General features: G+C 55.6%; 2 protein-coding genes across 5 annotated transcripts; one reads left to right on the top strand and one right to left on the bottom strand.

The window, feature by feature from the left end:
• Window positions 1–536: 536 nt before the first annotated feature.
• Window positions 537–15,951, bottom strand: ZMAT5 (zinc finger matrin-type 5). Of its 4 annotated transcripts, none has more exons than XM_063173190.1 (6): window positions 15,876–15,951; window positions 10,590–10,815; window positions 10,166–10,228; window positions 9,656–9,736; window positions 3,230–3,341; window positions 537–761 (listed from the first exon to the last, which is right to left on the bottom strand). In XM_063173190.1, the coding sequence occupies exons 2-6, from the start codon at window positions 10,714–10,716 to the stop codon at window positions 632–634; spliced, it is 513 nt and encodes a 170-aa protein (XP_063029260.1). In that variant the 5' UTR covers window positions 10,717–10,815; window positions 15,876–15,951; the 3' UTR covers window positions 537–631. The 4 variants fall into 4 exon arrangements, with proteins under 4 accessions (XP_063029260.1, XP_063029259.1, XP_063029258.1 ...); XM_063173189.1 differs by having other exon boundaries at window positions 10,590–10,812; window positions 15,876–15,946; XM_063173188.1 differs by lacking the exon at window positions 15,876–15,951 and adding an exon at window positions 15,607–15,738 and having other exon boundaries at window positions 10,590–10,812.
• A 92-nt stretch (window positions 15,952–16,043) lies between these two features.
• Window positions 16,044–17,509, top strand: LOC134427403 (cytochrome b-c1 complex subunit 9). Its single transcript, XM_063173213.1, has 2 exons — window positions 16,044–16,222; window positions 17,273–17,509. The coding sequence occupies exons 1-2, from the start codon at window positions 16,082–16,084 to the stop codon at window positions 17,309–17,311; spliced, it is 180 nt and encodes a 59-aa protein (XP_063029283.1). The 5' UTR covers window positions 16,044–16,081; the 3' UTR covers window positions 17,312–17,509.
• The last annotated feature ends 1,159 nt before the right edge of the window (window positions 17,510–18,668 follow it).

The raw sequence follows: 18,668 nt of genomic DNA, 5'->3' as shown, positions 1-18,668 counted from the left end.
CACCTCCAGCACAGCAGCAGCAGGGCTGAGGGAAGCTCCCCAGGCTCTCCATTGGGAGCTCCAGCACCTGGACCCAGGCAGGTCCCACCCTGAATTTATCAGGGACAAACACGGCACCAACCACCGAGGAAACGAAACATCAGCTCTAAAAGCCTGGGTCCTGCTCCAGCCTGGATCACAGAGCCCAGCACAGAGCCAGCAGTGATGTGAGGGGATGGATCCCACCAGGAACTGGGCAATCTCCAGCCTGGATCACAGAGCCCAGCACAGAGCCAGCAGTGATGTGAGGGGATGGATCCCACCAGGAACTGGGCAATCTCCAGCCTGGATCACAGAGCCCAGCACAGAGCCAGCAGTGATGTGAGGGGATGGATCCCACCAGGAACTGGGGAATGCCAGCTCCAGGGGACCACAGACAGCCCCTGTGCAGGGCTGGAGCTGTGCTGAGCACAGATCCCAGTTCCAGAGCCAGGGGAGTGGCTCAGCCCACGGGAGGCTGCCGGGCCAGCAGGAACACGAACACGACACACGGAGGCTGCAACGGGCAGGAGGAGGGTTTATTGAAATAAAAACGTGTATAAATAATCCTGTCCCTTTCCCAGAGGCAGCCCCAGGCAGGCTCTGGGGTGCCTCAGCCCCACTGCAGGTTGGGGGGCACTGGCCACCCCCCGGGCGGGGGGGCCTGCAGGGATGGGGGCAGCTCCTGCACTGGTGGCCAGCCCAGAGGGTACTGGAACGGTGCTGGTTTCTCCAGAAGAGCACTGTGAGGGGAGATGGAGAGGGATGAGATGAGAAGCAGTGTGTCTGTCTGACACCAAGGCCAGGCTGGGGCTGGGCTTCCCTGTGCCCCCTCCAGTAGCCCCCAAAGAGAAGGGGCCAGCAGAGGAGGGGTTTGGTTATCACCAAACGGGTTCATTCACCCTCCCTATCCCAAATCCAGCACCAGAACAGTTTGTGACCATTCCCAGCATATCCAGGCAGCCTAACACAGTGTGTGCCAGTGAAAACTGAGGTGGGATCACTGAGGTGAGGGGTCTGGGCTGGGGGCAGCAGCAGAGCCCCCTGAGAGGGGCTCAGCAGGCACAGCTGCCAGGTGCAGGGAGCAGGGCTGCTCCCAGCCCCTCCATCCCCACTCCTCACACAGCTGAGCTGGGAGAACAAACAAACCCAGCAGATGTTTCTTTCCAAGCAGCCCAAATCCCAAGCCAGCTGTGCACTTCCCAAAGGACAAGGACCCCTCGGAAACGGAGGAGCTGCCAAAGCAGCGGGGTGTGTGCACCAGAGGACCCTCCAGAGGGAAGAGGCTTCTCCCTCACCCCACAGCCTGGGAATCACTCTGTCCCTGCCCCTCTCCTCAGCTTTACTGCTCGAGGCTGCTGCAAACACCACACTGGGATGAAGAATGCAGGAGAGCAAGAACCATCTGTCCCTTGCCTCCAGTTTGACCGGGGCACGTTTAAATTCATGGGAAACCTACCTTTTCCATTAATTCCCAAGTGCAGGAAGCTCATTTGTTCTCTCACACAAGCCCTGACAGCAACCTTGCAGCCTCTCAGGCCTCTACCTCCGATCCTGATGAATCTTTTTAATTGTTATGCCAGAAGAAATCTAATCAAACTCCTTTACATAACCCCGGGGAGAAGCAGCACCCTCCTCTCCCTGCGGGGCCGTGGCCCAGAGCCAGCTACAGGAATAGTTTTCCAGGAGCGTTTTCCAGGCAGCTAACACAGAGCAAAGTCACTTGGCTCAAGGTTTTACCCCCTCAGGGGGGATTCTCCAGGGCCCAGGATGAGGCAGGACCATGAGGACACACACCAGCCCCTCTGGGCAGGGATATCTGGTGTCACTCCCCTCAGCACTGTGGCTCAGGCACACGGTGGATGTGGAGCACAGGGAATGCTGCAAGGCTGAGCCATCACCTAATGAGCATTTCCTGAGCAGCAGGACTGATCAATAGGCAGGATGCTGCCTGGGTACTCAATTCCCTGGGGTCTCATGAGTTACAAGTGCTCTATCAAAGGTTTACCTACAGCTGGAGCATTTTCAATGGCTGTCCCACAGGGATTCTCCAGCGGCCAGCAAGGTCAGGAATATTTCCTTTCTGAAGGTGTTAATGGGATCCCTCTCCTCTACCCACCCTTTTTCACACTCATGGAACTTGTGGCATCTCAGAAGCTTTGAGGCTTTGGATCCTTTTCTAATGGAAATCCATTCTCTACCATCACCTTTGGAAATCAGTAAAAATCAATCCCATGAAATGTGGGGCTGAAGGGCACAAGGGGAGCACAAAGATGATTGGGAGAGGCGTTGGCAAGGCTGGAGAGAGGAAGGGAAGTTCCAATAGTTGGTGTTTAATTCTGTAGCAGATGGTTTCTGAGCCTGCAGGGAGAGGGAGGCTGGAAAAAGAGCAACAATCCTGGAAATTTGTTTTGTGCATCTATGGGGGCAGCACAGACCAAGTTCTGAAGGTCTGAACATTCCTCTGGGTGTGACCAAGTAGTTTTAAAGGTCTGGAAATTCCTCTGGGAATAGTGATGGCTATGTTCTATAAGAGCTGATCTATCCCATATTCCAGGGATTCACAGGCAGGACAAACAAAATGGGGCAAGTGAAGTGCAGGGGACAGGAATGTGGGCACCTCTGCAAGGCCAAGGGCAGCCGAGCTGAGGGACAGAACAATCCCAGAGCAACAAGCTCAGACAAGCACCAGGAGGAAGCTCCTGCCCAGTCCAAACACGGAGAGGACGGGAACAAACAGAGAAAGAACAGAAGAGAGATTTGGCACGTGCCCAAATGTCATCCCATTAAGCCTGCGGCACAGTCAGGTGAGCGAGGAAACAGCAGTGCCCCACTCTGAATGGATCCTGTGAGGAGGAGCCAATTCCACCCTCCCTGCCAGGCAGGGCATGGGGGAGCTGTCAACAGATGAAAGCAGGCTCCTGACACTGAACCCTGGGCAGTAATGAGCCAGCACAGCAGCAGCTCTGTCCTTCCAGGTGTGTCTGTGAGCCCTGCACAGAGCAAGGGCAGCTCTCTGCTGTGCCTTGTTCCCAAAGTGTCCCCTGTGCAGGCATCCCTGGTGGGGCAGGCAGGGCTGCACCCACACACAGGCCCCCCATGAGTGCTGCCAGGGGGTGCTGGGAGCTCTGATGCCCTGCACCCTCCTCTATCCCAGCCCTCCTGTGGGATCCCCCTTGCATCCACACCTGGATAACCCAGCACCCAGTACCTGCTGCTCTGAGCTGCACTCAGCCTCTGGGCTCTCTTGTCCAGCCAGTCCTCGATGGTGCCCGGTGGGATATCTGCTCCCTCCCTCTGCAGCTCCTTCAGCCTCTTCTCTCCTGCTTGAGAGAAAGATTGAGATCAGAGAGGGCTGGATCAGAGGGAGGGCCATGACAGAAAGGGCCACCAGACCCCTGTCCTTTCACTCCATTAAACCTGCTGCTCATTACCCTGCAGTTTCACAGGGTGGAGAGTGTGCACCATGCCTGGGCAGCCCCTCCTCCTCCTCCTGTGCCCTCCTGCCATCTGATGCCTGGTGACAGCTGCAGCCAGGCAGAGCAGGGGACAAGAGCCAAACCAGCACGGTGGCAGTTTGGGCACTGAGGGGAGTCTGACATCTCCCCCCGGGGCAGATCACCCTCATCCTTTCCTGGAACAGCCTTGGCTGGCCCTGAGCTGTTTCCAGAGCTGTGTCCCTCCAAGTGGCAGCAGCAACGTTGCCACCCCTGCCCTGTTAGGTGGAAATGACAGGGACAGTGTCGGGATCGATGCAGCCTTGGCAGCCCGGGGAGTGTGAACAGTTCCAGGCAGCAGAGAGATCCCAGAGCTGCTGTCAGGGCTGCTTAAGGAGCTCCCTGCCTGATGTGTCCCCAGCCCCTGCTCAGCCCAGGCAGAGCTGTCACCAGCCCAGGGGCAGAACCAGGGCAGAGAGAACCAGGGGACAAGTTCTTGTATTTAGAACTACTGAATGGTTTGGTTGGAAGTCATCTCAAAGCTCATCCTGTCCCACCCCTGCCACAGTCAGGGACACCTCCCACTGTCCCAGACTGCTCCCAGCCCTGTCCAACCTGGCCTTGGGCACTGCCAGGGATCCAGGGGCAGCCACAGCTTCTCTGGGCACCCTCATTCCATCAGAGGGAAGGATTTCTTCCATAAATCACAGAATTGCAGAATCAATCAGGTTCAAGAGAGATCATTGACTCCACCCTATACCTAACCTAAATGTCCCCTCTTTCAGTTTGAACCCATTACTCCTTGTTCTATTTCTCATGGTGGGTAGGACTGAGGAAGGAAACCAGTAGGAAACCTCTGCTGTTTACTGAATCAAGATTTCAACCCCTCCAATCACTCTGGAAGGGCTGTGTGGGCAGATGGCCACAGGCACCCTCTGGGCAGGAGGGCACAGAGCCAGCGTGGCACAAACCCACAGCTGCCCAGTTAGCAAAGCTCCCCAGTGTCCCCAGCTGCAGGAGGGAGCTGCTGCTGGACAGGGCTGGCAGGAGTCCTGACACAGCCACACTCCTGCCAGCACATCAGGGTGAGGACACACTCCCAGTGATCCCAGCCTAGTGGGAACTTCCCACCTAACAGAGCAGGGAACTCAGAAACCCAAATAGTGGTGACAATGAAAAGAAAACAGAGGCAGCTGCATGTCATTCCCTTAGCCCTGCTCATCCCTCCCTCTGGGGGACCCCTGATCCCATTTAGGGATCAAGGCACCTGCAGCCATGCCCCTCAGGAGCCTGCTCCACACCCACCCACCCCCTGTCACATGCTTTAAGGAAAATATTGTACCTTTGCAGACAGAGTGTGAAATTAATAGTGCTTGGGCAGAGTGAAGGATCACTTCATCCTACTGGTGGCAACCAATTATTCATCTGCCTGTTGAATACTAAATCAGGATGGCAGGGATGTGCTACACAATGAGCAGCCAGATGGATAATTTGTCATCCAGCCTTTTCAGCTGCTGCTGCTGGCTGGGGTGACAATGTGCCCAGTGCCACCACAGAAAGCCTGCTGGGGTCTGGCTGCTGCTCTGAGCCCACTGAGGAGGTTGGGGACAGCAATGTCCCAGTCTCCCACAGCTGTTCCCAGGGATCAGAGCTACCTGGGGTCAGCTCAACCAGCTGGCCAGGTGGGGAGATGGACAGGCAAGAAGCTCAGCCTGGAGAGCTGGGCAATGTTCACACTCATGGTTAGACTCATCTGGCAACCTTGAGCACCTTATTTCCCTTTGTTCCATGTTCTTCCACCTCCTGAGCACGTCCCACCTCAGCAAGGGGACAGACAAGGAGTGTCTGTGAGAAGCTTCAATGGGGCAGGGAAGAAAATCATGGAGAATCTCTCCCACCTCTCTGTACCACTGTGATTTCCTCTTCATCCAGCTCCCAGCCCCAACAGAGAACAGAGCATGAACAGTCCAAGCTTCTCTGTTCAGAGCAGGGAGCTCCAAGGTACCACAGCAGGAATGGAGTAGCCACAACTCATGGTCCCAGCCAGAAAAGTTCACTGGATGCTGTGGATCCACTCTGGATTTGCACTGCCCCAAATAAGGCCCCAGATATCCACATCAGAAAGACATCCAGCTGTCTCCCTGCTCTCACAGCTCCAGAGCTGCTGCTCCAGAGCAGCCCAAACCTCAGGCTCAGAAATGTGGCAGCAGGGACAGGCAGCTCTCCAGCTCTGCCCACCTTGATGATGTCCATGTCCCTCAGGAGCACACACATCCCATCCAGGGACCACCAAATGCACCCTGAAACTGGAAATACTCCCTGAATGCCAACAGCTATTCCAAGAAGCAGCTCTGGAAGGTCTTTACCAGCCCTTGCTCCACACACATGCCTGTGCAGCTGGGCAGATGTGAAGGTGCTTCCCCCTTCCTCCTCCTCCTCACTGTGGTGTTTGCTTCAAGTCTGATTACAGCCAATTGAAAGAGCATCTGCAGTTGTGAAGTGCCTCTAATGATGCCAGAGCAGGGTCCACATTTATCTTCTCTCCTCATGGGTTTTATTCTCGACAAAGGCACTGCTGTGTGAGATGGAACCTGCCAATATCTGCTGGGGGTCACCCAGCAAGGCAATGCACAGGGAATCCCTCAGTTCCCACCAGCAAAGAGATGCACATGAAATCCCTCAGCTGCCTCCCTGGTGGATGATGTGGAAGCCCAGCTCCTCCAGAGCACAAGACCAGCACCAGAGCAGGCTGAGCCCCTGCAATCAGAGCAGCCAAACCAGTGACAGCCCTGCAGTCCAGGGTGAGCACTCCTGCTCCCTGCCCAGTTAAACCAGTGAACTCCAGCCACCCCAGCAGGGCCCTCAGACCCCTGCAACCTCATGGACACCCTGCAAACCCTCCCCAGCTGTGCCCTCCTCTGGTTAGAGCCACCAGAGCCCAGGCAGGTCGATCCTGCCTGCACCAGGGACACGGATTAGCGGGGAGCCAATAACTCTGAGCAAGGAGATGGCAATTTGACAGTGACTTTTCCTGACATGACTGTACTTAAAATGACAGCCTACAAGTGTCTGGCTGATGAATGATGCAGCAGATGCAGAAGGCTAATGCTTTGATGGGGGAACAGCTGGGAATATGAGCTCCCTCCCTGCTGAAGGTGTAAACTGTTGCTTCTTGATGAGGATATTCTACAGGGTGCAGAGATGCTGATGCCAAAGTAGGCCAGGCTCCAAGCTGTTCTAGAACATGGAATCATCCAGAAATTTTCCTACTTAACCCACAAAACTTACACAAACTACAGGGTGAACTCCCAGCATTAAAAGGGCCAAATGTTAAGGATAATGTCACGTTTCCTTTGGCTGTGATAAAAATACTTCATTATCAAGGTGAGTTCACGGACACAGAGCTACCAATGCCAAATACTCCCAGGGACTCAGGGACAGGTTCAATATTTACATGATAAAAAAAGTGTCATCACGGTTTAGATGGGTTAAAAAAAAGTCAGACAAGGCTTTGCCTGCACCAGAGCTGAGGAAAGGGGGTTAAGCAGCACTGTGGGCCCACCAGGAAAGCATCCCCCACCAGCCTGGCCACCCCCAGCATGGTCCCCCCAGGCTTGGGAAAGCTCTGGAGCTTCCAGCCTCTCAGCTCATCTCAAATCCTTGATAACCTTTGGCTCCAAAGCTGCCAAAATCTCCCAGCTGGGTCAGTGAGAGGCAGCCTGGTCCAAATTGCTCCAATCCTGCTGGCTCATGGCTCAGAGATCCTGAGTGGGAATGCATGTGGGATATTACTGATGGAGGATCCTGTGTGAATTACACACCCTGCCACTACAGGCTTGCCCTCAACTCTGCCCTCCTCACCCAGCACCTGAGACAAGGGTGCTTTGGCAGCTGGAGGAGTGCTGGGATGTCCTCATGACAGCGTCTGCTCCTTCCATCCTGTCTGTTACAGGCTGTCCCTCTCCTCCACCAAATCCTGCTGAGCCTTTCCCTACCCCAAATCCCTCCAAACTGTCTGATCAGAGCTGTGTGATGGAGGAAACCTCACCATGAGAGAGGTGAGCAGGACTGAACTCTTCAACCAAGCACCCCCTGTCCCCTGGCCATCGCTCCTTCAGGGCTAATTGGTAAATGAAATGTTTGACTCAGGAGCACAAATGCAAGGTTTCCCAGTAATCTCCCTGGAATTGGCTCTCAGCAGCCAATCCTGCACTCACACCGACCCATTTGACACAAGTCAATACTCAATAACAAGTGTAATTGGCAAGGAAAGCTGCCCGAGCGCCGAGGAGCTGCCAGCCCTCCCTGCTCCGCTCCAGAGAGCTCCCACTGCTCCTGCAGAGCAGCCAGCACCTGGAAATGCCAGAGGTGCCTGTGCTGCCACTCTGTGCACCCTGGGGAGCCCAGCAGAGGGGGTCAGGCACAGGCTCTGGCTGGAAGGTGGCTGTGGGAAGGGCTGGAGCACTCCCTCCCCACCGTGGCTTTATTGACTGCCAGCAGCGCTCAGAGATTGAGTCAGAGTCACCTCGGGGGCTCTGCCTGACTCAGCACAACCTGGAATAGCTCTGTGTGCCTGCCTGCCTCCCCCTGAGCTCTCCTTCCCTAATCGGGGTCCCTGGGAGGGCCAGGAGAGGCTCTGCCCCACACACACCCCCTGTCACATCCCACACTTCCAGCACCTCAGCCTGGCTCTGCCAGACTCCAGGCAAAACAACAGCTGGCTGCAGAGAGGGTGTGGGCACGGGAGCTGCTGCAAGCTGGGCTGCACTGGGACACCAGGCTGGGGAAGGAATCCTCCTCTGCTCCACACTGCCAGACCAGATCTGGGTGCTGTACCCACTACTGAGACAATGGCACAACCCAAAATATGGGAATTTTCATCAGGAATTTCATTTAAATACTAAAAAAATTCCACATTTTTATTATAAATCTAGTCAAACTCTGGATCAGGTCACCCACAGAGTCTCCAGCTTTGAGATATTTGAAACACACTGGATGTAGCCCTGAGCACCCTGCTTGAGCATAGGAGCTGCTGCAAGCTGGGCTGCACTGGGGCACCAGCCTGGGGAAGGAATCCTCCTCTGCTCCACACTGTCAGGCCACATCTGGGTGCTGCACCCACTGCTGGGCTCCCCACTACTGAGACAATGGCACAACCCAAAATATGGGAATTTTCATCAAGAATTTCTATTGAAATATTTTAAAACTTACACTTTTTTATGAACCTAGTCAAACACTAGATGAGGTCACCCACAGAGTCCCCAGCTTTGAGATATGTGAAACACACTGGATGTAGCCCTGAGCACCCTGCTTGAGTTCACCCTGCTTGCAGCATGGTGAGGGTTAGATGATCTCCAGTGGGGATTTCAACCATTCCACAAGTTCTCACCAACACCTCACTCACACTCCCTGGCAGTGTCCAAGGCCAGGCTGGATGGGGCTTGCAGTAACCTGGTCTAGGGGAAGGTGTCCCTGCCCATGACAGGGGTGGAGTGAGATGAGCTCCAAGATCCCTTCCCACCCAGCCCAGTCTGTGATTCTGTGATTTTCTTTACCCACTAAAGTAATGACTCCAGTGGAGAAAACAGAGCTACCACCTCTTTCACCTAAAAGTAAAGCAGCTCCAAGAATGGTAGTCCCAGAATGAGAGAGTTCAGAAGTGCTCTGCAGGCTCCCAGCAGGGAGCAGCTGCCATCCACCCTCTGCCCACACTTCACTTCCCTCCAAAGCCACCCAAGCAGAGGCTGTTTCTGGATCCAGGACCCCTTTCACAGGACAGCTCTTCCCACCAGCTCTTCCCACGGGTGGCAGCAGCAGCTCCCTGGTAATAGCAGCAAGGTGGGGGGAAATCAAATCCATAAATTAAAGGGGATGTGATGTACCAGTGCCCTCTGCTGCTGACAGTTTTTATTCCCTGACTGAACAAAACCCCGAGGGCTCAGGAAGGCCACTCCAAGCTCTTGCTGCCAAGTGGTAGCAGCACTGCTCAGCTCCAGGTTTGTGTCTGTGCCAGCAGCTTGAGAGCAGGGAGCATATGACAAACTGCAGCACTTCCAGGCTCACACAGCACTGGGAAGCAGGAGGGATTGGCTGGCTCTGTGCAGGCAGCAAGGGATGACAGCCTGCACAAGCCCTCACACCCCCTGCAGCAACTCCCCCTGCAAGGAGACCCTCAGGCATTGCCTTGTTGGAGGACTCACCTTGAACCTGGGCACTCAGCTTCTCCAGGTCCTGCTCTGTCATGTGGGAAAATCTGCAGTTGGACCCAAAATCACACTGCCCTGGAATGAAATAGTGAGAGTTGAAAATTCAGTTTCAAAATTCAAAATTCTCTAGATTGGATATTAGGAAATATTTCTTCACAGAATGGGTTGTAAAGCACTGGAATGGGCTGCCCAAGTCACCACCCCTGGAAGTGCTCAAAAAAGTCTGTGGATGTGACACCTGGGGACATGGTTTAATGATGAACATGGTGGTGCTGTACTGACATTTGGACTCGGTGATCTTAAAGGTCTTTTCCAACTTTAATAATCCTGGGAAGAGCCAGAGTCCCATGAGAACCACCCAGAGGAGGTTCTTGTGCAAGCAAAGCCAGGCTCCATCACACCTGGATGCCAGACACAGGCCCAAGCCCCTCCCTCCAGCCCTGGGCTGGCTCTGCAAGGAGCTGCTCGAGCCCAGGCACTTCTTTCCACCTCAGAACTCCTCACCTGTTTGCAGAAACTTCCGACAAGGTTTCTTGGTTTGCTCCTCCTGCAGGATGGCAGCAGCATCTGGGGAGACAAGGGATGAACCCAGGTAAAGATCCTTGGCACAGAAAATCCCATCATGTCCAGTCCCAAACTGGTCAGGGAGCAGAAGGAAGCAGAGGGACACCCAGGCAATGGTTTCACAGCCAGTTTAGCCCATTCCCACTGCACTCCTCAGGCTGGCACCAACACACCTGGAACTGTGTGCTGAGACAAGTCAGAGCCACACACGAGAGTTTCACCTCTGAGACTGCCTGATCCAGCAGCATCACATGCTCAAATTGCTGGCACACAGAGTGTTAAACCATCAGTGCTGATTTGTTTTCTCTTCCTCATCCTCCCCATCCATCCCAGGCAGGCAGTGGCAGAAGCTGGGAGCACCCACCTCGGAATAAGTCGTACCAGACTCTCTTGGCCCGCAGATGCTGCACTCCATTGAGGTGTTTCTTCCTGTTGTGCAGGTTGTCCTGGAAGGACCTGTCACAGTAGTCACAGAAGTACCTTTTGCCCATCTCTCTCCTGGCAAAACAGCATCAGCAAGTCCTGGGGTCACCAGGCAGCTCCTGGGCGTCCAGCCATGGGAATGGAGGATCCAGGATTTACAGTGCCTGCTTCCAAAGGAGGAGAACTCAAATCACTCAGGGCTGGCAGGCAGAGAAAGAGGTGAGACCCAACAGTTTGTACCCTTGTCCATCACAGCCTGCTGGGGCAGGATCTGCTGCCTGTACATGGGAGAAAAGGCCTGATCTGCATTTATCTCTGTCACCCAAAGCAACAACAGCTCTGCTGGAAGGATTTCCTTCCCCGAGCTCAGAGCACAGGAAACAGAGCCACAGGCTGCAGGGAAGGTGCAGCACAAACCCTCCAAGGTGCACACAAACCCTCCAAGGTGCACACAAACCCTCCAAGGTGCAGCACAAAGCACCCAAGGTGCACACAAACCCTCCAAGGTGCAACACAAAGCACCCAAGGTGCAGCACAAACCCTCCAAGGTGCAGCACAAACCCTCCAAGGTGCACACAAACCTCCCAAGGTGCAGCACAAAGCACCCAAGGTGCAACACAAAGCACCCAAGGTGCAGCACAAACCCTCCAAGGTGCAGCACAAACCCTCCAAGGTGCAGCACAAACCCTCCAAGGTGCACACAAACCCTCCAAGGTGCACACAAACCTCCCAAGGTGCAGCACAAAGCACCCAAGGTGCACACAAACCCTCCAAGGTGCAGCACAAACCCACCCAAGGTGCAGCACAAACCCTCCAAGGTGCAGCACAAACCCACCCAAGGTGCAGCACAAACCCTCCAAGGTGCACACAAACCTCCCAAGGTGCAGCACAAAGCACCCAAGGTGCTGCACAAAGCACCCAAGGTGCAGCACAAACCACCCAAGGTGCTGCACAAAGCACCCAAGGTGCACACAAAGCACCCAAGGTGCACACAAAGCACCCAAGGTGCAGCACAAAGCACCCAAGGTGCAGCACAAAGCACCCAAGGTGCAAACAGGAGGAGCTGGAGGTCCTGGGGACCTTTGACCACAACCTCCACAAGCTGATACAAAAGAGAAAGGAAACTCCCCAGTGTCCACCTCTGGAAGGTAAGGAAGAAACTCAGTGAAGCTCATTTTGTCCACCTGTTTTTTTCCATGGATTGCTCTCCTCATCCTCCCCAGCCTATGGGCACCAAGGTGTGCCTGCTCTGAGTACAGCACTAAGATCACAACAGAATTTTGGAGTTCCCACCTGTGCTGGGCCTGCCACTGTCAGGGCAGGTGAGATCAGCTTGTGTTTTATCCTTCAGGCACCTGTCCCCATCAGATGTCCCTGCTGGAGGTGCAACAAACACCCTGAAGGAGCTGCGAGCTCTCTCCTGAGGGATACAGAGGTACCTGGTGAATGGCAAAGATGGATGGGCTGGGAGATAAACTCCTAAAGCAATTCTCCACGTTTTGACACTTTGACAGCTGAATGCATTTAAAAAGTGGCACAGAGACCAGCAAAGAAATAAAGATTTCATAAATAAAATGGCTCCAGAATCAATCACAGCCCCCTGGCTGACTCCCCTGGCTCAGCACGAAGAGCAGAGCACCAGGAAACCCCTCAGAGCCCGGTGTGCCCAGCTCAGGCAGGGCTGCCAAGCCTCCTGCCAGACATCCATCCCAGCAGGAGCACAGCACCACATCCCCCTCCCTCCCCTGCTCCCAGGAACTGCTGCTTCAAAATCAAACCCCTGCAAATCTCTGAGCCCTCACACCACAAGTTAAAGCAAAGCTGCATTCCATGGGAAAACCTTCTGAGATTTTTCATATTGGATTGAAAACCTCCACACTGAAGGTAAAATGTTCAGATATTCCAAGTGAACTGGAATCCCTTTGAGGTTCCTTCCTTGGGACCCCAAATCCCCCATGCCCTGGGCTGATCCTGACCCAGCTCTGCAGGGCTTGAGGTCTGAAATCTTCTCCTCCAGCCCAAGAATCCAAACCCAAGCACTGCTTAATGAGCACGGAGCCACAAATTCCCTCATCCTCTGCATCCTTGAGGTTTGCATCCCTGAGTTGTGCAGGTTTGCAGCACTGTGGTGAAGCTGCTGGAATTCAGGGGGAACAAAGCTTTCAAACACTGAAAAATCCCTGTTCCACATGCTATTCCATAGTCTCCCAAAGTTCCTGGTGACACAGAAATCTCCCTGTCTCAGCTGCTGGCTCCTGCACTCCATCTCTGCAGAAGAGAATGCTGCAGACAGGGAAAACAAATGAGATTCTGCAGTGGTCCCACACAAGTTTGCAGAGATCTCCCAGGGAATTCTGCCTGCGGAAGCCCAGCAGCAGCCAGCCTTTGAAATCGTATTTCAAACTTTCCCTTTCATCACTCCAACAGCAATAATTGCAGGAGCTCCTTCCCCCTCCTCCCCCAACAACCAGAAAGCTCCTGCAGACTCCAGATCCCACATCCCACAGCTGCCTGCTCCCAAATTCTCCCAAATTCTCAGCAATTCCCACTGCAGGGGACGGAGGGATTGTAAAAAGCAATTAGAGAGGTATCAGATCCTCCCTGAGACTTTCCCCCTCAGCGATTACACCCAACACTCATCCCCATCTTTTCAAGGATTCCACGGCATGGATGCCAACTCTCTGCAACAGCAGCACTTCCCAGCACTCTGTGAGTCCAGAGGAGTCAGAAGCTGCTTCTGAGCAGCACCAGCCTATTTCCATCTCCCCAAACGGCTCCAGCAGTAAACAAAGAGCATTATTCAGCTGAAAACAGAGATGGCTCCTAATTAAATCCATCTCAGTCATTATGGAATAAAGTAAATGTAGCTGTTCTACAAAGAGCTGCCTCTGCCTGGCCGTTTCCACTCAGCATCTCCAGCCCCTGATTTGCAACTGAATCAGGGCACTCAGACCTGGGCCCACCGCAGCCATAAATGCTTCCAGCCAGGCTTTGTGCCAGCTTAAAAGTCTTCCTGAATAAATGCAAATTAAAATTATAAAAAAAAACAAACTCCAGCAATCCAGGGCTTTATGTTGTATGAAAGTGTAACAGCAATGCTGTGCTGTGTCTGCTGGGTGAGCAACACCCTGGTGTGAGGCACCTCGAAGGTGACAGAGAGGGGTTTGGGACAACTCTAGCTGAGACATCCCGGGCACCATCCCCATGCCACATTTCCCTGCTCCGGCTGCCGCCAGAGCTCTCCTCGGTGCTCCGTCAGCTGCAGATTGTATCTCTGCCCCTGGGGGCGTTTCCCCGGGCAGAGGCAGGAAGGTGGCCGGGAAGGGGCACGGACTCCTCGCTGTCCGTGTCTCCACAGCGGCCCCGGAGCTGCTGCCGGGCCCTGACCTCAATTTGTGCCGTCCCACAGCCCGGGCTCGGGGCCATTGCAGCCACTTCGGATAGCCAGGCAGATGTGAGTTAATTAAATCCAAGTGTCAGCCCGCTGATACTCAGCTGCCAATTTAAACGGGCTCAGATCTGCAGGGAGACCTGGGATGGCAGCAGAGAGTGCCAGCACCTTCCCAATGGCAGAGGCACAGATGCTGCTTTCCATTCCACCCAGAGGAAACATGGAATCATGGAATGCTTGGGTTGGAGGGACATTAAAGCCCACCCAGTGCCACCCCTGCCATGGCAGGGACACCTCCCACTGTCCCAGGCTGCTCCAGCCCCAGTGTCCAGCCTGGCCTTGGGCACTGCCAGGGATCCAGGGCCTGCCCACCCTGCCAGGGAACAATTCCCAATTCCCAATATCCCATCCATCCCTGCCCTCTGGCACTGGGAGCCATTCCCTGTGTGCTGTCAGAGAATCATGGAATGGTTGGGTTGGAAGGGACCTTAAAGCTCATCTCATCCCAGCCCCTGCCACAGGTGGGGACAGCTTCCACTGGGAATCCAGAGCTTGATTTGGGATCAACACCAATCCCACCACACACAAACCATCCTGGTGGCAGCAATTAATGGGCAGCTGAGGGATTTGTGTTGGATAATCCAGAGCAGTTACATTTGAAAAATAAAAATTAGGTTTTTCTGAGCTCTGCTCTGTGGTGACCAGGATCAGAACCCAGGGCACGGCTGGAGCTGGGCCAGGGCAGCTCAGGCTGAGCTCAGGGCAAGGTTCTTCCCCCAGAGGGTGCTGGCACTGCCCAGGCTGCCCAGGGAATGGGCACGGCCCCGAGGCTGCCAGAGCTCCAGGAGCCTTTGGGCAGCACTGCCAGGGATGGACAGGGTGGGGTTGTTGGGGGTCTGGGCTGGATGATCCTGTGGGTCCCTTCAGCTCAGGATATTCTGGGGTTCCAAAGGGATAATACAACACAGGAATGTGCCAGGCACCTTCCAGGCGTCCAGAACAAGCAGAGGTCTTGTCTTAACCCAGAAAAATCCCACATGTCCCCACAGTCATTGCATGAGGGAAAAAAAAATATTAATAAATCAGGAGAAATTCCTCTGCAGCCAGACCTTGTGCTACTTCTGAGGGGGTGGGACAAAACAACAGAGCAGTAACAGTCACTTGAGGGCCTGCTCTGGAATTTCATGGATACTTGTTTAGCAACAGCCCTGTGGGGAAACAGCCTCAGTGTAAGGATTCCCCTGTCCTGCCCCTGTGTGTTCTGCCTTCCTCAATCCAAGTTTACCTCTGGCCCTGGCACAGGCTGCCCAGGATGCCTCTGGATCCCTGGCAGTGCCCAAGGCCAGGCTGGACATTGGGGCTGGGAGCAGCCTGGGACAGTGGGAGGTGTCCCTGCCACGGCAGGGGTGGCACTGGATGGGCTTCAGGTCCCTTCCAACCCAACCATTCCACGATTCATGAGCCCCATAACCCTCTCCCACTGCCCCAACACTGACACCAATCCCCTTTTGCAACCCCAAACTGCAGAAAACACCCCAAAAAGCACCCCAAATCGCGTCCCACCCACCTTCCGGGGGTCAGCTGAGGGCAGTGACCGCATCCTCCTTCCTGTCCCCGTCACCCTTGGCCGGACACCCGGGCAGGGAGGGCAGGGCAGGGCAGGGCAGGGCAGGCCCGGGGTGTCTCTGCCCCCTCAGCCCTCCCGCCCCGCCGCCCCCCGGCCCCAGCCCCGGGGCTGCCCAGCGGAGGCCGCTGAGGACAAGGCGGGAGGGACGGGACGAGCGGAGCCTCACCGGGACCCCTCACAGGGCCGCCCGGTACCCCCGCCACACTCACCTCTGGCCAGGCCCGCGCAGCGCTGCCTACAACTCCCACAACACCTTACGGCAACAGCGCATGCGCAGGTCACAAACGGCACAAAGCGCAGCCTACAACTCCCAGCATGCCCCACGGGCACGCGCACTCCATATAAATAACGGAGCACCGCCTACATCCCCCAGCAGCCCTGGCGGCGCGGCGCAGGCGCAGAGCACGCGGGCAAGATGGTGCTGCTGCGGCGGGTGTACGAGTCGCTGTTCCGCCGCAGCTCCACGTTCGCGCTGTCCATCATGCTGGGCGCGGTGCTCTTCGAGCGCGCCTTCGACCAGGGCGCGGACGCGCTCTTCGAGCACCTCAACGAAGGGGTAAGGGCTGGGTAAGGCCCGGCCGGGGCCGCCCGGGCGCGGGCCCAGCGCTGAAGGTCAGGCCGGTCCCGCTGGGCCCCGCCCCGGCAGCCCCGGGCCCGCGGCTCGGCCTCAGGGCTCGCTGAGGGGCAGCGCGGCTCGGCCGCCCCCGAGGGGCTCCGCGGCTGTCGTGGCGCTCGGCGGTCCGGGCTTGGGGTGTCCTTGGGCTTCTCTGGCCGCTGGCAAGGGCCGTGCCAGGCAGGGGGAGCGGGAGGAGGATAGGGAACCGCTTTGTGCTCTGCAGGCCCCGGCTTGGCTCACCTGACCGCGGCACAGGAGGGGGATAAGGGCTGGTGGCCTTGGGTGTCCCCAGCGTGAACCTTGGGGGTCAAGGCGTCCTTAGGTTCCCAAGTACAGCAGTGACGGGATAATGACTGCGGGATAGCGAGCCAGGCTTGGGGAGACCTCAGAGCCCCATTCAGGACATACAGAGGCTCCAGGAGATGAGAAAAAGATTTTAGACAAGAACCTGAAGTGACAGGAAAAGCGGGAATGGCTCCCACTGCCAGAGGGCAGGGATGGGTGGGATATTGGGAATTGTTCCCTGGCAGGGTGGGCAGGCCCTGGCACAGGGTGCCCACCCTGGATCCCTGGCAGTGCCCAAGGCCAGGCTGGACACTGGGGCTGGGACACCCTGGGACAGTGGGAGGTGTTCCTGCCATGGCAGGGGTGGCACTGGGTGGGCTTTAAGATCTGTTCCAACCCATGTTCTGTGCACCCCTTATGTGCAGGAGCAGAACTGCCCTCTCCAGGGTGGGTGGGAGTTCAAGGCAGTCTCTGGGCCACTAATCCAGAGCAGAACAGGGGAAGGGGAATCTCTGCAGCTTATTCCCTGTCCACATTAGAAGCCAGGAGTCCCCATGTGTATCCCTGTGTCCCCCAGATCCAGTACAGGACTCCATCCCCACCTCCCCAGTAGGATAATTTGCATTTTGGCTTCTGTTATCCAAACCCCACTATAAGCTGCCTCAGACATCTTGATTTTTTTTCCCCTGCTTGTTTTGCATGCAGAAACTGTGGAAGCACATCAAGCACAAGTATGAGAACTGAGCAGCTCAGCAGCAGGAGCCAGCCTGGGGTGGCAACAGGCACTGCAGGGATGGATTCAGCCTCCTGAAACTGGGCATGGATTCCTGATGGAACAACCCCGAGCCACCAACTGATACCATGTGAAGCCAGATGGACTCAAGGAGTTCTGCTGCTGTACTCCCCTTACTGTGTTCAAATAAAACTCCTGGTCCTCTCTTGTGTCTGTGTGTTCACCTCACTCATCCTTTGCCCCCTCTGTGCCTCCTCCTTCTCTGGGAGGTGGAGAATCTTTAAAACCAGCGCTGTGCCTGAGTTCTGAGGCACTGTCAGGAATCACAGCATCTTAAAATGGGTTTGAAAGCATTTAGATGAGGTTCATGACAACCCTTGTCTGCTTCTCCTGGTCTGTGCACAGAAAAGGGGCTCAGAATCACTCCCAGCACCTTTTGTGGCTCAGCTCTGGTGGAATTCCTGCCCTGGGGCCTTTCAGCCCTGCCCTAGCAGGAGTGTGCTGAGGGGGGCTCAGCTGCAGCTTGCAGAGGTGCTGTGGATCTTTCCCTGATGATCCCTGCAGCACCTGGCTCATGCCATGGCTGCAGGAGCAAAGTGCTGCCAGGTTTGTGTCACAGCTGCCTCCATCCCCAGTGACCCAAGGGAAGGGAGAGAAATCACTCAGCTCCCCCAGGGGCTGGCTCAGGAGTCATGGAATGGTTTGGATGGGAAGGGACCTCAAAGATTGTCCAGTTCCTCCTCCCGGTGAGCCCAGCCCTGCCTGGCCCTGTCAAACACTTCTTTCCACGTGGGAAGGGGATTTGGACACTTCCTGGGGTAATGACTCAGTTAATTCCTGAGCTCTCAGGTGGCTGCAGGGAGATGTGGCTGAGTGACTCCTCCCGGTCCCACTTTCCCAGCCCAGCAGCCCCAGCTCCCCCTCCTCAGCCCATTTTCACCAGTCAGGAGCAATTCCAGCCCATCAGAGGCAGTGCTCACAGGCAGTGCCCACAGCAGCTTTGCTGGGTTTGCAAACGAGCACCAGGGGGTTAAAACGTTTACTCTGAGAACACAACGAGCACTTAAACACTTGTGCTTGTTTTTGGAGCCAAACCCAACTGCAGCTGTCCCAGTCCCGGCTGTGCTTTATGGAGATGGTTGAGAGAAAGGTTTAAACCTTCCTAGGACAGCCCCATCTGAGTGAGTGCCAGCTCCCTGAGCTCTGCTGCTGCTCCACACCACGCTGAGCAGCTCAGAGAGAGTTGCAGGCTCAGAGCAGCTGAACCAAAGCTGAATACAGGATGAGGGGACAGCACTGCAGTGGGCAGCAGGGAGGAGCTGAAGCCATCGGTGCAGAGCAGGAGCTGCAGGAGAGCAGCATTAGCCC

This window comes from Melospiza melodia, chromosome 20 (genome assembly GCF_035770615.1).
Source record: "Melospiza melodia melodia isolate bMelMel2 chromosome 20, bMelMel2.pri, whole genome shotgun sequence".
NCBI classification, from domain to species: Eukaryota; Metazoa; Chordata; class Aves; order Passeriformes; family Passerellidae; genus Melospiza; species Melospiza melodia.
This window is presented reverse-complemented; position numbering and strand designations above follow the sequence as displayed.

What these genes read in the sequence shown, in the direction of transcription:
- ZMAT5 (XM_063173190.1), bottom strand. Translation starts at nt 10,716, where the DNA reads ATGGGCAAAAGGTACTTCTGTGACTACTGTGACAGGTCCTTCCAGGAC. An exon ending in GCTGAGTGCCCAGGTTCAAG is followed by an intron (nt 3,342 to 9,655) that starts GTGAGTCCTCCA and finishes TCTCTCAAGCAG; the next exon opens with GAGAGAAGAGGCTGAAGGAG. An exon ending in AGTGCAGCTCAGAGCAGCAG is followed by an intron (nt 762 to 3,229) that starts GTACTGGGTGCT and finishes CTCCCCTCACAG; the next exon opens with TGCTCTTCTGGAGAAACCAG.
- LOC134427403 (XM_063173213.1), top strand. Translation starts at nt 16,082, where the DNA reads ATGGTGCTGCTGCGGCGGGTGTACGAGTCGCTGTTCCGCCGCAGCTCC. An exon ending in TCGAGCACCTCAACGAAGGG is followed by an intron (nt 16,223 to 17,272) that starts GTAAGGGCTGGG and finishes TTTTGCATGCAG; the next exon opens with AAACTGTGGAAGCACATCAA.